The 20,581-nt window shown below is 39.9% G+C and overlaps 1 protein-coding gene across 2 annotated transcripts in view; it reads left to right on the top strand.

Annotated features, from left to right (window-relative positions):
• KCTD5 (potassium channel tetramerization domain containing 5) overlaps positions 1-20,581 on the top strand; it is a 60,883-nt gene that overhangs the window by 28,077 nt on the left and 12,225 nt on the right. Inside the window, exons 2-5 of one of the 2 annotated variants that reach the window (XM_029576387.1) lie at positions 3,132-3,240; positions 7,268-7,359; positions 10,121-10,216; positions 14,233-14,349. In XM_029576387.1, coding sequence (XP_029432247.1) covers positions 3,132-3,240; positions 7,268-7,359; positions 10,121-10,216; positions 14,233-14,349 — 414 coding nt within the window. The remainder of the gene's footprint in view (positions 1-3,131; positions 3,241-7,267; positions 7,360-10,120; positions 10,217-14,232; positions 14,350-20,581) is intronic. The other variant, XM_029576388.1, reaches the window with a different exon arrangement.

The raw sequence follows: 20,581 nt of genomic DNA on the forward strand, positions 1-20,581 counted from the left end.
CCAGTGCTGCCTTCAATTCATTTCATTTTTTTTTTTTAAACTTCTGTTTTTATTGGGAGGTTCTTGCATGCTAATATATTGAGTAAATATTGGTCACGAAAATTTGTCATAATTTACAGAAGCAGTTTAATGTTATACAGCTGATGTTCTGTTCAGTGGCTTATTTCAGTTGCTGGAATAAAAAATCCTAAGAAACTGAAAACTTATGGCTTGCAGACTTCTTATCACTTGACATTTCCAATTTTGGATTTTTCCAATCAGGGGACTACATGTAAATGAAGAATCTCGTAAGCACTAGAGGAGAGAGTGTGTATAAGGAAATACTGTTCATGGCTAAAATATTACTTTCTAGATGTGATTTGTTGCTTTCACTCTGTCAGACCTTCCTTATCTCTTCCATTTTCCACCCTCTTTATTAATGGACCATTCTTCTTGCCACATTTCTCTAGCACTTCCTACTTTGGCTTCACTTTTATTTTGAAGCAGCAATAAAGCAATAGATTTGTATAAATCCTTCTGTGGTGAGCGTAATGCTATAATTGAACTTCTGTCTTGAGAATTTCTGTGGTTATCGGTCACGTTTTTCTTTGGTTTTCCTGTTCTAGAATTTTAATGCATTTTAGTATGTTTTGTCATTTGTTTGTATTTGTTTAATAGTTATTCAGTAATATGCAAGCTTTTGTAGTTTTGTACACTGCTTTTGGACAACCTGAACAGGTTGAGAAGGTGGTCTAGACTACTTTTTTATTTTTTTAATAAAGTAATGCCTTTTTCCTTCAGCTTTAGAATTTCTGCCTTCATTTAATATGTGGTGACTTTTAAATGTTTGCCCTTTTTTTTTTTTTTAACTGTTTCTCCTAATCTCTTGTTCATTTTTGTATGCTGCCTGCCTTCATATGAACCTAAAGCAGTTAATAGATGCAATTTATTGCAGCAATTTAAAGGTGATCAAAATAAAATGCATCTTATTTGACTTCCAAGAACCTGTATCATGCCATTAGGGAGCTTTGTGGGCTGGGAAACTGGCCTCTTTCCCCCTTCCACCCCATTGTAGTGACCAGGTCATCCTCAGAAGCAGCGCTTCTGTGGAAGGTGAGCCCTGTTCACAGGTAAGGTGAGCAGTCTGGTGTCTGCTGCACAGCGATGCTTCTGAAGCTTGCAGTGCATTTTTAATGTCTGCTACATGACCAGGCTTGACTTGGCTATCCCTAGCACAGATGGAAAGCCGGCGTTTGTCCGCTTTTCTTTCTGCTTTATCCAAGAACTGGATGCTAAAATAAGGGGAGGGGGGGGGCCTTTCAGAATTAAGATATTTCTAATAGATAACCATATGAACCAGGTTAATGTGTTTGTGCTCTTCTGGCCAAGTGCGACCCGTATCGCTGCATGTTTTGGATTTTTTTTTTTTTTTGTGTCTAAACTATATATTGAGTGACTCTTCCCAGCAAACACATAGATTCTTTATTAATGCAATTGTGTGGGTAATGCATATGCTTGAAGCTGAATGATTTTTGGAGGGGATGGAGGCAGGTTTGATTTCTCTTTTTTCTTTCATCATGCAGTATACTTGCCGTGCTAAGAATTTGTGGGTAGATCTCCCCCCCCCCCCCCCCAAACTACATCTCTTATAAGTGGACCTTTCCAGAAGAGCTGTGATTTAATTCATAGAAACCAATGGGCAAAGTTAGGGAGCACTGCTGATTGTAGTCTTCGCGGATCTGAGGCCTTGCCCCTAGCAGGGCCTGTGATGCCCTGAAGGCTCATGCACACTACTTTGGCAGTTTATTCCCTCCTTGTCCGGTCATTACAGTCACACACTTCTGGCAGAGAAGCACAGACCAGTGTCCTCCTGGGCTGACGAGCTTTTTAATGATGACCTTTTTTTTTGGGGGGGGGGGGGGGAGTCTTTGAACACACCCTTTCCCCACCCATGGAGCAGATCAGTGCTGGGTGAGGCATTATGCCTGTCTGTATCCAGAAATTATAACATGAAAACTGTAGAACTAAATAACTGGTCCATCCTTCTCTCTCTTGCTTCAGCTGCTTCTGTTTTTAACATTTTCAGACTGTTGCTGTTAGTTCCCCCCCCCCCCTCCCCCCCACCACCTTAAAGGCCCTTTTCATGGGCCAAAGCAAGAAATGGATGAAACAAATTGCTCCGCATGCCATGTGGATGCACCCACTGCCAGTCATGTAAATGGTGGAGGGGAGAATATCATCTCTGAATGTGACCGAAGGCTCTGCCGGCAAATTGGTGACTTATGGAAATGTTTGCATTCATTTGATCTACTATAAATATCAGGAGATCTTTGAGAAGCTTTTTCTATTGAACCCTTCAGAGAGGTGGCCTTTCTGATTCGGTTCACTAAAGAGTGAATTGCTAAAATCAAGTTATACTGAGAAAATGGGCAGATGCAGCCTTGAGCCAAATGGTGGCTGGCAAGTATGTTTTGGATCACAAATTTTAATTTGTAATACAAATAAGATTGGAAAATTAATTTGACTCTCTCCTTGTTGGAGGTATATTCTCAGGGTTGGGAGTAATAAGCTTGTTAAGGACACAGTACGATAGGCTCACATTCAAGCACAGGCTTGTGTCATTCTGTATCGTCGTCATTCAAACGAATCTGATTGTTCAGAGGTAAGATTGGTGTAATGGACACTGTGTAGATCAGATTTCCTCACTTGGTCAGCATAAGACTTTGGCAATAGTATTGGCTGGCAGAGGACTCAAGGTTCAGCCTACTTGTGACTGCCTAACACAGTGGCCAGTGCTAGTTCTCCAGTGTCGCACATGCATGCTCAGGATTTCCACAATAAAATATTTGAGAGATTTGGATATATTTGATCCAGTAACCAGGTGAGATTGCATAATTTGACTATCTGTGGCGCTCAGTCCAGGGACTGTAAACCGGCCCATTAGGTGTGTCAACAGTAATCCAGGGAATGGACACAAATGGACCATTTTGTGTTCAGCCAATTCTGCAAATAACCCCTGGCTATGAATGAAAAAGTGTAGGTTAAATAAGTTAAAACTAGTTCTTGAATACAAATGTAAGGGAGTAGGTATCTCAGCAGGCAAGATTTTGTTGTTGGATTTAAATTGCTTTCTTCTTTCCCTTTTTTTCAAGGATGAAACAGGTGCCTATCTAATAGATAGAGACCCTACCTACTTTGGGCCAGTACTCAATTATTTGAGACATGGGAAACTTGTCATTAACAAGGACCTAGCAGAAGAAGGTAAGCTGTGTACTGAATATTCTTCCCAGGTTTTCTTTTTTTTTGCAACTATTTAAACATGCATAAACATTTAGCATAACGTATTTTCTCACAGTATATTATAATGTGGAACTGGGATTGCCATAGGTGCATTTCATTGGATGGCACGACGGGGTGAAGGGTCTCTGTGCAATACTGAGTGACTGGTACTCTAATTCTAAGCGATTCCCTGCAGCAAAAACAGAAGTGCAGTCTTTCCGTGAATTCCAGAAACTCCATATGCATGCAGGCTGTCTGCCTGCTTATAAATCTTGTCAGTGAGTGCAAAATCTCAATGGGTAAGACACCATGCCCCAAGTTCTGACTTATCAAGAGTTTCTCTCATGTTGGAATGGGAAAAACCTTTGCCAGCATTAAGATTCCCCGCTGTTTAGGGACATGGCAAAGACTCTCTCTCCCCACTCCAAGGAGCCTCTAAATATCAAAGGAAAAGGTAGCAATCTTCAGAGTCATTGCAGAAGAACTGCAGTGCATTGGGAGTATTGATTCTATCAGAAATGGTTGCAGTCAATCAGGCCGATACAGTACAGTGCTCTCCGGTGGAGCGCACTGTTAACCCGCGTTTAGACACGAGTTTTCAACGCACTAGCTTTACCCCTTGTACAGTAAGGGGGTAATAGCGCGTCGAAAATGCGCCCCCCCCCCCCCCCCCCCCCCCGAAAAAACTAATAACACCCGCAACATGCAACTGCTTTTCTGTGCACCATCTGACTTAATATCATGGCGATATTAAGCCGGAGGTCCCAAAAGTTAAAAATTTAAAATTTAAAAAAAAAAAGTTTAAATCGGCTCACGGGTTGAAAATCGGACACTCAATTTTGCTGGCATCCAGTTTCCGAATCCGTGGCTGTCAGCGGGTTTGAGAACAGTCGCCAGCAAAATTGAGCATCAGCTGTCAAACTCGCTGATAGCTGCTGATCCTGTCAAAAAAGAGGCGCTAGGGTCGCACTAGTGTCCCTAGTGCCTTTTTTTATCGCGGGCCCTAATTTGAATTTTTTTTTTTTTTTTACTGAATCGCGCGCACGGGAGAGTGGCGCTCTCCTGCGACTTTTACTGTATCGGCCTGAATGTGTGTTTAGATAATTTGTTTACTATGCCATGCTACCCTAATGAATGGAGAATAGCATTTATACTTCAGAAAGTATGTGGAGTGGGGGGGAGGGGAGGGAGGAGAAAAGGGAATGGGCTAACAGTTCTGTTTCAAAATAAGATTTCAAAAGTAGCCAGATTGGGAAGAACTTCAGATAATCCTGCCAGGAGAGTGCAATGTCAAATTAGAGGTTTGGTGGTGGTTCTGTTTTTGACTCATTACCTTGTGGAAACCGCGTTTAACATTTGATGCTCATGCCATGCCTCTAAAAACCTTTTTGCCTTTTTTTTGTTTAATAGTAAGCACTGATAAAATGAAAGCAAAGGAAACAGAGGCTATTGTTGCTCACTTAGAGCATTCTTAGTGATTATGTAACCCAGCAAACGGCTAATGCATCAGAAAATGGCTGCATTAGCATAAGGTTTTGAAACCTGTGGCAGCAATCCTAATGTTGGCATTTTAAGTTTATTGCTGCCTTCTCATGGACACTTGCTTGGTTCATTTGGCCTCCTTACAGGCTCCAAGCTTCTAAAGATGGACAATAAATTTCTTTCAGGACCTGCACATCTACATTTATACGTGGAACCAAAACACATACCCCCATCGGGATCATTTTGTACCCCCTGATGATATGTACGGAAAACGTTTGGTGTGGAAAGGGCACTAAACACAAGTAGTTAGGGGGAATATGAATATACAGTACTGTGAATGTTTTATTAACCCCAAGAATAATGAGAATTACAAGTTCTTAGTGTGGCTGAAACCAAGTATCCTTGTGCATAAGAGTGTAAGCGAAACAATTTCACCTTTCTGGAAACCGTGTACAACGCAGGAGCGATGAGGCTAATTCAGAATGGGTGTATATGAAATAGGTGATCCCCTGCTTTCCTTACCCAGTTTTTCAAGCAGTTAATTGTGTGAACAGGTAAACCAGCCTGCGGAGTAATCTTCTCATTTAAGTTTGGGCATCATGTCCCGTGTTCCCTCTAACTCTGGACATGTCTATGTGCACACAACTTTGTGTAGCTTTTTACAAGCCAAGTTCAAACTTGTGCATTATGAGCCAAGTGTGCGTGAAGAAGTGTAATGCAAATATTAAGATTTTGAGTGTTTGTCTTAAAATAATTCTACATTAAATTATTTCAGCATATAATTTGTTTTAGATATGAAACATTTATTTTGATATTTTCTCTTTTTTAAAGTGAAATATAGTTTACATAAGATACATATATTTCATGTACACCTTGTTTCGCTGGATGCGCAGGGTTCACGCACACAGTCTAGAGGGAACAGTGATTTATGTCTTATATTAAAGGTTCAAAAGGTTTTGAATTTTCTTTTTCACCATAAACTGGGAGCTGCTCATGCCATGATCAAAAAGATTCAGAAAATCTGCAAAAAAAAAACCCCAATAGTTGATGCTAATCTGTCCGGACAGGTGACAAGATCACTTTTAAACACAACGGGAAAAGGTTGAAGACTTATAGTGATTCTCTACCCAGGAGTAGTTATCCTGCTAAGATCTGCACCCTCACCCCCCCAAAAGCAAACCAGAAAATCCTTGAAGTTACTCAGAACCCCAGACTTAACATCTAAAGATCTGCAGGTACAGCTGACGTAAAGGCTCATGCATCAATCCTCAGAAAAAAAAAAATGAATGGAAATGTTCATGAGAGGATAGGGAAGAAGAAACTATTTCTAAAAAGAACATTGCTGCCTGCCTCAGGTTCACCTAAGGGTATCTAAATGACCTATGAGGCTTCTGGAGTAAAGCGTGCTGAATAGATGTCAAAAGTTGAACTTTTCAATCATAATAAATGCTTTTGTTTACTGAAAACCAGACACTGTCTTCCAAAGTTAAGGACCTTATCCCAACTGTCCAGCATGGTGGGGGTTTTGTCATGTGGGGCAGCTTTGCTGCATCAGGACCTGAACAGCTTGACGACATTGATGAAATCTAAAGGAGAACGTTGCCCACCCGTCTGCATGCAGCAGGACCCAGTGAAATATTGACTGAAGATTTTGTTTTGGATTGGTCAAGTCCCAGACTAAACCCTTATTGAAAGGTTGCAGCAAGAACTGAAGCGGGCTGTTCACGCAAGGCAGGAAGCCCCTCGCATGTCTCAGAACTAAAACGGAAGAATGGGCCAGAATTCCTCAAGGGCAATGTGAGACTGATGGTTATAGGAAACGTTTAGCTAAAGTTACTGCTTTGCAAGGTTGGTAGTATCAGTGAGTGAACACAAGGGTATTTAGCATTCTTATATTGTATGTTCAACATGTATTACAGAAATATATACAATACACAAACAGCTATACCCAATGTTGAATCTTTTTTTGTTGAATAATCAAAGTATATTTTAAAGAGTGGAGGATTAGCCTAGTGGATAGAGCAGTGGGCTGCGAACTAGGGAAGCCATGGTTCAAATCCCACTGTGAGCTTGGGAAAATCACTTCATCCTCCATTGCATCGGGTGCAGTTTAAATGGAGGCTGGCTCTGTAGCGTAGCTAGTTTTTTTGGGTTTTTTTTCTGTTGAGACTTGTGCTTTGTTTGCAGTACTGTTGGAGTCTGGTGTGGAAAGTAGCGGGGAAAAGTTGTATGATAGATGAAAAAATGAGCTGTAGAAATGTGAGAGAAGATATTGATGTGAAGATTAGTATAAATTGCCATAAAGTCTGCCTCTATTCCATTATATCTCCACATACAATCTGAGGACAGTTTTGGTTTTATATTCCTAGCTATAATTAAATACTGTTTGAATAATTATAGCTAGGAATTTAAACATTCGGTAAGCTGCTTTAAGGGTGATTCTCTTCAGTAAGTAACTGTGTAACCCTTTTCACGTTTTGCACGCTTTTCTCATGCACGTGTGGTTGTGTGGCTATTGTTTTCACAGGCGTGTTGGAAGAAGCAGAGTTCTACAACATTACATCATTAATAAAACTTGTAAAGGACAGAATAAGAGAGAGAGACAGCAAAACGTCACAGGTGAGCAAAACTGTCGTAGTGGTGCTGAGTTTGACATTCAAGATCAACGTTTTTCTTCTAACTCCTAAGATTTGTATTATGGGATGGGGGGGGGGCTTTTGTGTGTGGGGTTTTTTTTTGTTTTTATGACTGTTCGTAGCTTGTAAAAACACTCTAAATGCGCCAAAAGGGGGAAACCTTGCGAGCAAATTCTGTACAATTTGGAATCTGCCCAGAGTCGTCTTTTTTAAACATAGAATGAGGACGGTGGCTTTTTAATTCAAAATGTATTCTGGTTTTGCGTTCAGCAAGCACAGGAGTGCTGGGTTTATACATTCATACAAAATCCTTAAGTAGCTTCGGACACAAAGTAACCAGCCAAGAAATTAATCTTCCTCCTCTTGCATGAATTCAGGCTTGGAATATCTTACAGCAGACCTTCTGTTAAAAAAAAAGAAAAAAAAAAAAAAGATCCCTACTTAACTCAATAGCCACTAACTGTATCTGTCTATTAACAAGTTACCTTGGATATATTTTTCTCCTGGTTTTTTAAAGTAAAATTTTATATCTTGAGGTAATAGACATCAAGAATTAAAGCAGGTCATGCTTAAAGGGACCTCCCATATCAACAGCATCAGGTCTGTTCCTAACAAGTCATTAAAAAAAAAAAAAAGTATACACGCACCTGCCCTAGTATAAAACAAACCTTTTCAATTTGACATTGCCTCAGTCTCAATAAATTCATCCTGTATTACTCTTCTAGATTAAAAAACATTTTAATATATATAAATACCCGAAGGTTTCCCAATAATGGGGAAAACTGATCACAAGTTTTAAGTGGAGTACACTTTTATCTTAATTAAAACGGTTTGACTGCTTCTACCTAGAAAAAGTGATCATTCTGACAGTCAAGATGAAACTGCGTTTGCTGCTGCTGGAATATATCTGGTCTGGAGGGAGGGGGAGCTCCGTTCTGAAATAGTTGAGGTGCGGTGCACTGAAGACTGAGGAGGTCACCAACAGCCAAAACTCGCTCATTGCTCTGTTGCTTAAGTTCCCAGAACTTTTTTTTTTTTAATTTGTTTTTTACAGCAGGTATTTTTGCATTCCTTGATACACAACTGGTTGATACTTGTTTTGAGTGACTTGTGGAGGCGTAGACTAGTGGTTAGAGCAGCAGGCTGTGGGTGGAATTGGGAAGCCAGGGTTCAAATCCTCCATGTCATATATGTGATGAATGTCGGTATATAAAAAGCTTTTTAAATAAAATCCTGCATCTCTCACTGATGCCTCTTATGATCTTAGGCAAGCTACTTCACCCTCCATTGTCTCAAGTACAAACTTAGATTGTACACCCTCTGGGGACAAGGAAATACCTGATTGAACTCCAAATCAGTGGCCTGTCCAAACAGAATTATTTGGGGGCAAGCCAATGTGCATTTCCATAGGACAGGCCCCTAACTTTAAACTGACTATAAAAGACACATTAAGAAAAAGCTTCAAGGGTCTTATGTGCAATTTAAAAAAAAAACAAAAAAAACCCCAACTGGTTTCCTCTTCCCAGTAAAACTATGATTAAAATTAGGATACCCTCATTGAACCAGTTCAGTATGGATATGAGAGAAGTCTGGAGTCTCTGCATATGAAGCTACAGAATCTTAATACCGCACTCCAGTTCTGTAACACTTCACATCCAGAGAATTTCCCCTCCATAACAGACCTTGGATCTTTTCCCTTGCAATTCACCATGCAAAATCACATTTTTAATATTCTGGTGTCTTCTCAGTAACAGCAACACAAACACCTTCCACTGCAAGATACTCTGTGATGGAACACAAAACCCTGTGTAGCAACTCTGCCCTACTTTTAACAGCACTAACTTCCAGAATTAAAATGGCAGCAATACTACTAGGAAAAGAGAGCCCTGCAATATATTCTTGTTCCTGATCTGGTATAATATCTGCTGTGGTAAAAACAGAACAAGCTGTACTGCAATAGATCCTTGGAGAAAGCTGCATGCTAGCAGAATCTCATCTTGGTCACACAGGAAGAACACATACAAAACCCTCCCCAAACAAAGTGACCATTAATTATAAACACAAATGTGCAGACAAAGAATCTATTTAAATTTGGGAGAGTAATTTAAAATATGGTTTTATATCAGACCTAGGTTTTGGTGTACTGTCATTTTATAGCTGGAATTATCAGAGCAATGTGTTGCATCCACTAGCAGAGGGAGGAGGAGGAGGATGGTTTATCAGCTGTATTGTAATGTGATTGGGGATGAAACATGAGCAGTTTAATATTGCTGAATTTCAATTTGATTTGAGTATTGTAACTTAAAATATTTAAAGTATAAAAATGTTTTTAGACTTGTATCACTTTGTCATGAATTGAGTTTATGTACAAATTTTCTTTGTAAATCGCTCTGGATTTTGTACTGGAAAGGTGATTATAGGAAAGTCCAAATACTTCATAACTTGTCATAACTGGGGAAATCGCTGGTATCTGATATTGGTGAGTCAGGATGTACCTGCTGGTGATCTTTAGATACCTTAGTAAGGGTTTTTCCATATAGTTGAGCTCAGTTGATTCCTAGGCCAAAATCAGAATGGTCAGTAAAAATTCAGTGCTCAGGCTGGAGAGCGATGGGGCCTAGCTTTGACCTAAGCATTGATTTTTCAGATTTGTATAATCGACAGTCCCCCTGATTACAGATGGAAGGTGTCCTATGTAACTATATGGACCAGTGCTTTATCTTCTTGGTTCTCTCTCCTTGAAGGTGCCAGTGAAACACGTGTACAGAGTGCTGCAGTGTCAAGAGGAAGAGCTCACTCAGATGGTCTCCACCATGTCTGACGGTTGGAAGTTTGAGCAGGTAACTAAACTAATAAAAAGAGTAGGTTAGTGTCTTTCAACAGTAAGCAAGTCTGGCTGGAGTGGAGAGGATTGCCTTTTTTTTTTTGTGTTTATTTTTTTTCTGTTCTTCACTAGTTTCTTTTTAAACCAAAAGGGGCGGCATGCCAGCTGCTGGTACTTCTGTAAAAACATAAGATGGTGGATGAGGAGCAATTGACCCACCTGCTCTTCCCAGTCTGTACCGTGGTCGAATGCTGGCTGGAAACCGATGCAGCCACATATAAAAATGGATCAATTGCAAGATAACTGAAATAACGAACTACTCATTTAAGTGCTGCTCGGCTCCACCTCATGTGCACAGTGGCTCCTTTATCTTCAGCCATTGCCTTCCCTATTAAGCAGAATTTTCCATAAATCTTCACTTCTGCAGATTTTCATGCTCGCTCCCCCCCCCCCCCCTTTCAGTATTTAACAGTAAATTGCTTTAGAAATTCCACCATCTCAAAGAATGGCATTGATTAACCGGTCACCACTGTTGGATTCAAATGTCGCTTCTGAAATCTTTATGCCAGTGTTTGATTCTCTTGTGTTTGATTCTCTTGTGTTGGTTTTCCTTGTAACTTGAATTACTTTGCTATTCTGCAAAGAGAAAGCTGATAGATTAACCAGAATCGAGGTAAATGTAAAACTATGGAATGTTGAAAGGGCAAAACTGTTAATCGACCTCCTCAGTTGCACATAATATGAAAAACAGGTATTGGACATAGTCATATGTTGTAGTGTTATTGACTTCTGCTACTTTTTAAGGGAGGACTGGGGTTTGTTAATCTGAATACTCGAAGTCTTCTGGTATTTCAAGTGTAGAGGTCAGTGTTCCTGATTTCACGTGATTTTACAAAATAATTAATGTAAACGCACAAAAATTCCTATCTAGCTCAACACTTGTTTAGTTTAGTTTTTTAGTTTAGTTAGGTTTTTATATACCGACACATCGGACAAGCCTTCACATCGGTTTACACATGTAAACATGTTTACACTTGTATGGCAACATCGGTTAAAGCAGTGGTTCTCAACCCTCTCCTGGGGACCCCCCCAGCCAGTCGGGTTTTCAGGATATCCACAGTGAATATGCATGAGAGAAAATTTGCATGTTATGGAGGCAGTGTATGCACATTTTCTCTCATGCATATTCATTGTGGATGTCCTGAAAACCCGACTGGCTGGGGGGGGGGGGCGGGATCCCCAGGACAGGGTTGAGAACCACTGCGTTAAAGGGATGTGCTTCATGACCCACTTGTGCTATTTATCAGCTCAGAGAAACTCTCTTCTGAATGAAATCCAGTAGAAGCTTTACATTTCTGATGAGCATTACATAACCAACAAAGCTCTTACCTGAATTTCATCCATATTGTATGGGGGAATTGATGTTAAAATATTACTGCTGGCAGAACACTAGCCTTCCCCCTGCCCTAGAAAAATGTTAGCAACTCCAAAGAGCACTGCAGACAAGAAACATAAGGTGGCAAACAAGCACACTAATTGTAATTCCTCTTAAATTTTAAATAATGGCATGGTTATGTCCTTTCAGTAAGAGATCCCCACTGCTTAACATCACCAAATGACATTTTTTCAGAGCAGATTTTCTCTGTATACAAATTTAAAAAGCTTGATGCAAAAGCTGCTTTATTTTTTTGTATAATGCAGCAATATGAAATTCAGAAAACCTTTTCTAGCTGCGTTTCAATGTGTTAACGCCTGCTTTGGGGGCTCATTTATCTGATACTTTGTCTCCTACTCAACACAATCTCATTCACCCACTAAAGGTCCAGAGTGGTATGGAAGCATTTTGATAATCTCTCAACTCTGAGAAATAATTATATTCAAATGTTACAAATTTATAGTTCAGTAAATGAAAATAGTTAAATTTTGCAATTCTCTACAGTGAACTAGAACCAGGGAATGCTTGAGAGTGGAGGAGGCTGATCTATTTGTTATAGAAAGGAGCAGGGATAGGTGATCGACAGTAGCTTTCACTTTTAATAAACACATTTGGTCTTCTCCCGGCAATTGAAATCAGATGTTTAGCATTGATCTAAATTTATATAATGCCTCTTTAAAAACTTTAAAAGTACAAAAGGCAAGACCCTTTATTTAAGTTTTTATGTTGTGTGTTCAAACAGTGACACACATGAGCTTGTGAGTAGCGTTGATTGCTTTGTAAATTTCTTCTTGCTTTGTCAGACAGAACTGAAGACTGATCTGTTGGTGCATCCTTTCCCCAGGCAGAATGCTCAGTCTGGGGAGATAGCCCTGGCCAGTTTATACAAATTCCTAACACTTTCTTCATTGGCTATTTTAAAACAATTGGGACTATGTTCATGGCAGCCATGAACTTCTACTGGAGTGAGTGGACTTTAAATTTTTCTTCAGCCTTATTCCCTATGGCAAAAGTTCCAAGGATCCAACCCAGACACAAAGTAGGCCTTAATGTATGCCTTATGCATATTCCTTCTCCAACCTGACCAGTAGGCACTGAGGGGAAAACCCAGTATTTTTGCCTGAATGTGGGTGGTTTTATGTAAAGAGCCTTTCTAACTTTCATTGTCTCTTTTGAGACTGTGTGCAGAATTTTTAGTTTGACATCACCAAGTGCTGCTGCTATTGGGCATTGTGCCCTTCTAAATCTGTATAATTTATGACCTAACTAAAGGCAAGTTTGTATATTGAAGAGCTGTAGCTATAAGCCGTGGAAGAGTAAAATGCAATGGCCTGCTGGACCACAATTTTTGTCTATTAATCTTCAGTTCTTGTTTCTATTCACAATATCCAGTTTATTCTAGTTTTCATCTCTGCTATGTCATCCACAAACCTAATTCTTCACTAGTAGCAAGGAAAGGTTTTCTTTTTTCAGAGTTGAACTTTTCTAACCAATTTGAATTCCCCATTTTTAAAAAAAGTGACTGCCAATCAGTTTTATTTTCTGGCTGATCAGCTCCTTCCATGTGCAGGCTGCATAGGAGCCAACTTTTCAAAATGATTAGAGGCACTAAACTCAATACAAAGTGTGCCTTCCTGGACATAGTGAAGGAGTTTGCTCAGGATTGGGGGTGCTCGGGCACCTATGGCAGGATGTGCACCATCTGAAAAGATTTGTGTGAGGCCCTTTGTATGTATTGATGATTATCCAGAATGCAATCAAATATTTTTAGAATCACATTCATGTATAAAATATATTAGGCCACTTGGATCATACAAGACTGATTTGGAAATTAAAATCCCATGTGTCAAATATGCACACTATGCCTTCTTAAATCTTGGTTGCACAGGTATAAAATGTAAGTTACCCCAGATCTAAGATAAGTGACCAGATCCATAACCTGCCAGGGAATGGCTCTTGTCCTTTGTTTGCACTTTTATTTTAATTTATATTCTGCCTTTTGTGACTGGTCAGCCACTTCAAAGCGGATTGCATTCAGGTACAGTAGATGTTTCCCTGTCCCAAAGGGCCTGGTCTACTAAGGCTTTTCTCCCATTTGTGTGCGCATAGGAGAAATGCTTAGTAAATGAGGCCCTAGGTTTGTAGCTGGGGGCGGTGGGAGGGGTGAAGGTGACTTGCCAAGGTCGCAAGGAGCATCAGCAGGATTTGAACCCTGGCTTCACTGGTTTTTAGCTGCTTCTCCACTCCATGCAATCTAACATGGTTTCACCTAGACCTTCGCCACATTTCGATTCAGGGGAACCAATGCATGCAAAGGTATCTCCTCTAACTCTCCCATTAAAATTTCATTGCCCTTCACAAGGCTATAGTACTTTTTTTTTTTTTTTTTTTTTAACCTTTCCAAGCTGCTACTTTTGAAAACCAGCATAAAATGGAAAAGTCCTGGTTTTAAATGAGAACTGAAAAATAATTCATTTTTTTTGTAATATACATTCGATGTTAATTTTGCTCTAGCATTGTGGAGGAGATTATATGTGTGTGCATATATATATATATTTTTTTTATTTTTTTTTTTCCATTCTGATTGGTTGTTGCAGCTGGTCAGTATAGGTTCCCCATATGGCTACGGGCGGGACCACCAGTCAGAGTTTCTGCTGATTGTTTCAAGGGAAGTGAAAGGGGAGGAGTCCACTTTCCAGAAATGCAGCAGTGAGGTGTGTCCTGCCATTCCCTCTGCTCCCTCCTACACTAACGTGCATGGCCGCCTTATATTCCTGCTTTTTTTTTTTTTGTCATTGCTTCATTCCTGTTTTTTTCATGGGGCTACGGCCAGTTTTGTGTCTAGAAACACTTCAAATATGTAACTGAACACCAAGGATCAGTTATCTTTTGTATTGCATTTTCATCTCTCCCAAATTTGCTTTAGAATATGCACTTTTGAAGTAGGACATTCTATAAATCCATTAAGAAGAGGGGGGGGGAATAAAACCTTTTGCCCTATGAGCAAATGAAATGAAGTACTATTCATCTTTCTAAAATATATAAATTTTTGTTACCCTATAAGTTGCCAGAATGTCACTTTTTGTTCAAAATATAAAATATTCATGGTGTTCAGTGAGTGGTTTGGGGTTTGTTTGTTTTTTTTCAGGTTTTCAAAAAAAAAATCTTTTCCTGAAGGACTTAATGACGGGGAGGTGTGTGTTGGGGAAACATCTCCTGCATACATTTCAATAAGAAATTTTAAATAAAACTGTTCAGAAAACACATTCTGAATGCTATACTTTTTGTATTCAAGTGCTAGAGACAAATGTAACTGATCTTCAGTGGACGGTAATTGGCTTGAGATCTGCTGTTCTCCTGTAGAATCTTAACAGAGCAATGAAATCGGAATGAACCTGGGGATCTCGCTTTCTGAGAAATACTTTGGCTGGAGTAAGAGCTGGTAGAGTAGCAGCATGGTCAGCGCACAGAGGTGAGCCTGCTGGCCCTGCTGCTTTCCTCATTTCACCACAGCTTTGGGCACCAGAGCAAGCTTTGTACACTTGCATCCCTAGTCCCAGCTGGTCTAGAGAATAGACATCAGGATCTGAAATCTAATTTGCTCTCCACTTGGCAGTGCTGCTATTGCATTATCGGGCCAGTTATAAGGCTGTCAGAATGGTTATACCATAGGAACATATTGGCAGCTGTTTTTGGGGTTTTGTTTTTTTTTTTTTTTAAATAGGGCAGACCTGTACTGTATGTGTGTATGTTCTGGTGAAAGTCCTGACTCCCCAAGCAAAAGACATTCAAGGCTTTTCATATACAAACTATATTACCTAGGGAATGAAACGTTTTAATGGGTGCCTTCTACTCCGTGTGAGGGTATTCTCTTTGTTTAAAAGCATTTCAACAGCTTATTGCAGATTTTATTTGCAAATAAAATACAGGTATGCTGTATGGCCACCTAGGGCTAAAATGTATTCTTTTGGGGGTTTTTTTTGCTTGCTTTTTGAAAGAAGCACATGTCACGAGTCTTCTCTTTTCTGTGGGGATTCTGACCACTTGTTTTGGGTGCCTGTCGAATCAACCTGCTGATTTAGTCATGCAGGGTACAGCAAAGGGTCATGATTAGAAATGCCCTGATTCTGTACTCCAGAAGTAGACCTACCATTACAAAAAAATCTAGGATTGGCTCAATGGCCGCGCCGTGCCCTGCCTTACCAGAGGGCCTACAATTCCCAGGTCATCTTCTGCTCCCAGCTCAGCTGGGAATGCTTGGAGGCTTAGCCATCACACAATGGCAGTAACTGTTGGCCAGATTTAGTGGGCTGTAGAGTGGTCTCTGACCAAGGAATAGTCAGCAGTAGCTGAGATATATATGGGGAGGGGAACACTGACTAGATGCACATGAAGGTTTATGGTGCTATAACCCAATAAAGGCTGGTTCTGATTGAGCTGTTGGAAGCCCAGAGAAGGAGGAAACTGCTGGGCCAAAAAGGTATTTATGATGCTCACAGTACATGCCTGCTGCTATCAGCTGACTTTTTTTTATTTTTTTGATAGGCTGTGACTGCTTAAGGGCATGTTGTGTCTTTTTTCAGTCGATAAGCAGGGCTGAATTAACCATGGTGTCGGATGATATGTAGTGGCGCTGAATTGGACCCCTCTCCTAACTAATAGGGGTGAATAAACATGGGCAAAGTTGAACTGGTAGATGTGGTGTATTTGGATTTTCAGAAGGTGTTCAACAAAGTCCTGCATGAGAGGCTTCTAAGAAAACTAAGAAGTCAAGGGGTAGGAGGAGAATGTCCCTTTGTGGATTGCAAGTTGGTTAAAAGACAGGAAAACAGAGTAGGATTAAATTGTCAGTTTTCACAGTGGAAAAAGGTAAACAGTGGAGTGCCTCAGGGATCTGTACTTGGACTGGTCCTGTTTAATATTTATTTATTTATTTTTTATTTATTTATTTAGAGTTTTTATATACCGGCAATCATGAAAACATATCTTGCTGGTTTACATCGAACAGGAGTGCATTATAAACAAAAACTAGAACTGTGGTGTCCGAAAGTACAGTTACATTTAACAAGGGTAGCCGAACTTGGGGAAGGAAGAAGAGAGGAGAGAAAAGAGATGGTTAAACAATATACAATTTAAATATAGTATACAGAATAAATGTTATATACAAGAGGAGTGGTGTTTTAGGAGTCATTGGAATGTGTCATTGGGTTGTGTCCGGAAATGCTTTGTACCCCTTTCCAGATCATTGTACCCCTTTCCAGATCATTTATAAATGATCTGGAAAGGGGTACAATGAGTGAGGTGATCAAATTTGCGGATGACACACTATTATGCAGAATAATTAAATCTCAAACAGATTGTGATAAATTTTAGGAGGACCTTGTGAGACTGGAAAATTAGGCTTCCAAATGTCCACGTTAAATTTCATCTGCCAAGTGCAAAGTGATGCATATAGGGAAAAATAACCCTTGCTCTACTTGCACAATGTTAGGTTCTATCTTAAGATTTACCATCCAGGAAAGAGATCTTTGAGTCGTAGTGGATAATACGTTGAAATCGTCTGCCCAGTGTGCTATGAAAATCAAAAAAGCAAGCAGAATGTTAGGAATTAAGAAGGTAATGGAAAATAAAACTGAAAATGTCATAATACCTCTATCGCTCCATGGTGAGACCACACCTTGAATATTGTGTGCAGTTCTGGTCACCGCATCTCAAAAAGGTTATAGCTGCACTGGAGAAAGTGCAGAGAAGGGCAACCAAAATAAGGGGCATGGAATGGCTGCCTTATGAGGAAAGGCTAAAGAAGTTAGGGCTCTTCAGTTTGGAGAAGAGACTGAGGGGGGATATGATAGAGGTCTACAAAATCATGAAAGGACTTGAAGTTAATGTAAATTGGTTATTTACTCTCTCAGATAATAGGACCAGGGGGCACTCAAAGTTAGCAAGTAGCTCATTTAAATCAAATTGAAGTAAATTCTTTTTCACTCAGCGCATAGTTAAGCTCTGGAATTCCTTGCCAGCGGATGTGGTTACAGCAGTTAGTGTAACTGGGTTTAAAAAAGGTTTAGATAAGTTCCTAGAGGATAAATCCATAAACTGTTATGATGGTAATAAGTGATGGCTTGTGATCTATCTAATGTTTGCATACTTGCGACTTGGATTGGCCACTGTTGGAAACGGGATGCTGGGCTTGATGGACCCTTGGTCTGACACAGTATGGCATGTTCACTGTGTATCTGGTGGTGATCTAAAATTGAGTGATTAAACTCTTGATAAGACCTGGGGCAATCCTGAGTTTAAGTTAAAAAGCTGGTTATTTAAATTGAAAGTGTCTCCTGCCTATAAATCAAGGATGAGCTGTGGGAGGGAAAAAACATAAAACTCTTAGCTTTTGTCAGTGAAGCAAAAGCTCGACTAGCTAGGAGAGGTATTTGCTCAGAGCCACTGGATGTCACCCCATGTCATAGCTAATTCAGCCTGCCATCTATGGAAAATACCATTTATGGTAAGCAAGCTTGGGTTTTGTTTTGGGTGGTTTTTTTTTTTTTACTTTATCAAAAAATCATTAATATAATTCACATTCAGCACTACCTATGTTGCCTCCCTACTTCAGACTGTCTTGATGGTGTTGAAGCAGATTAATAATGCCTTCGCTGGTTTCATTTCTGTATTTGAACTGATTTTCTAAAATGAACAAGGAGGGTGTACTTATCCCTGTAATGGAAACCTGCTTTCAGGTTCTGAGCTCCGCTTCTGCCTCCCTAGGCAAGGTTCTCACAGCTCCAGAAGGCGAGGGACTTCTAGCAGGGCAGCACAGCAACACTTTATTTGCTGGCTTAAGAGTGTGCTTGTGCTGGACTCTGTCCATACTTCTCAGCCAGGAGACTCGCTGATGCTGAGCTAGACAGGAAGGGACTGAAACATGGGGTTAGACAATAATAAACCTAGGTAGCTGCAAAAAAAAAAAAAAATGATGCTGTAACGCTGGTTTCAATTGGAGAAAGCCCAAAGCAGCAAGAGGAAACTTGTGGGCAAGAAAAATAAAGGACCTAGAATGAAAACATTTGAGATGCGAATTAGTCAGCCTGTGAGATGAGCAGACTGTTCTTTTGAAAGCTGCTTTTCTGTTTTGTATCACCACCTCCCCAGCACGCGCGCACACACATCCTACTTCACTCCTCTCAAACACGTAGAATGGATTTACGTACGTGGCAGATGTGCCATTTCTGGCTTTGTAGTAGTGGATTCATGTAATATGAACCAGTTAGAACTGGCAGCTCAGTGTGTACAGAATGAATTCTGAAACAGTGAGCACTGGTAAGAAAGTAGTGTCGTTTCCCAGAACAAAAAGACACATTTGTTTTCCCTCCCCTTTTAATTCAGAAAGCCCCATGAAATGTAATTGATTAGGAACTCTGAGCTAGCTGCATTCTATGCATGAGTTGATCCGGCATGCTGGAATTTCCACTTTATAGAAATGCCTGTGTGTAAAAAAAAAAATTCCAAAAATTCTTTTTTAATAAGTGCAACATGCACATTTTAGGTCTGACTTTTGCTTAAGTTTATATATAACACATGTACATCAAACTTTTCTCGGTTGTAAGTACATAAGACTTGCCATATTAGGTCAGACCAAAGGTCCATCAAGCCCACTATTCTGTTTCTAACAGTGGCCAATCCAGGTCACAAGTACCTGGCAGGATCCCAAGGGGTAGATAGAGTCCAAGCTGCTTATCCCAAGAATAAGCAGAGGATTTCTGCCAACTGTACCTTAATAATGGTTAATGGACTTTTCCTCCAGGAACTTGTCCAAACCTTTTTTTTTTTTTTTTTTTTTTAATACAGCTGCCCTAACAGCTTTCACCACATCCTCTGGCAACATATTCCAGAGTTTGAGTAACATTTAAAACTAAAGATTTTTTTTTTATCATGTAATAACTTCATTGTGTTGCCACTAGTCTGTACTCTTTGAAAGAGTAAACACCTGATTAACATTTATTCATTTTATAGACCTCTATCATATCTCCCCTCAGATGTCTATTCTCCATAGGGAAAAGGCTAAAGAGGTTTGCTGTTTACCAAAACTAGTTGTCACTTGTGGGCCTCCTCTCCCATACTGGTAGCAAGGTAATTGCTTCCGCTGAAACACTGCTCTCTCTAACCACTAAGGTTTTCCATATCTTCCTGGTTGGTATGAACATGCTTTACCAACAGATACTTTGTTCTATGCAGAGCTGAATAATAGCTCTTACAACAAAATGCACTGAGGTCCAGTATGCCTTCATTTTATTGGAGCATTTTGTTAATTTGTGTCAAGGAATATCTTTAAATTAGTGTTAGTAATTCCTATATATATATATCCAAGTAACTTGTAGAAAATATGGTTACAGTTTTTGTAGAAATCTATTTAATGTATGTTTTATTTGTGCTGCCTAATCATAGTTGAGAAATGGCATGAAGTAGACCTAAGTGCTTGGCACTTGGCTGATAAAGGTTTCTAGGCAATAAACATGGCCTGCTTAGTCTTGCTCCATAATTATCCATCCAGCTCTTAGTTCTGGAGCTAGACCAGGAATCTTCTGCTGATGGGTCTGAGCAATCCATCTTTGAGAAATGTAAATGTTGCCAGCAGCCTATCTGCCAGCTGTCATAGAGTACCAGAATACTGAGCAACTCTTAGCCCACCGTGTGAATAAAGCCTAACTGCATCTAATAGGATTCTTGAAAGGGCCACGCCTTGACAGGTGCTTATAAATTTTATATGCAAGGTAGAGCAAGAACAGGTAGCAGACTCGTTTTCTGATACGTAAAGAAGACGTATCCTGTCTCTCTTCAACTGACCCCTCAAACCCACCTCCCTGTCTCCACGGTTGAGTCATCTCATTTTGAAATTCCTAAAACAGAACTACCAAACTTTAGCCTGCTTTTCAAGTTCAGTAAACCTTT

This window comes from Rhinatrema bivittatum, chromosome 14 (genome assembly GCF_901001135.1).
Source record: "Rhinatrema bivittatum chromosome 14, aRhiBiv1.1, whole genome shotgun sequence".
Taxonomy (NCBI): domain Eukaryota; kingdom Metazoa; phylum Chordata; class Amphibia; order Gymnophiona; family Rhinatrematidae; genus Rhinatrema; species Rhinatrema bivittatum.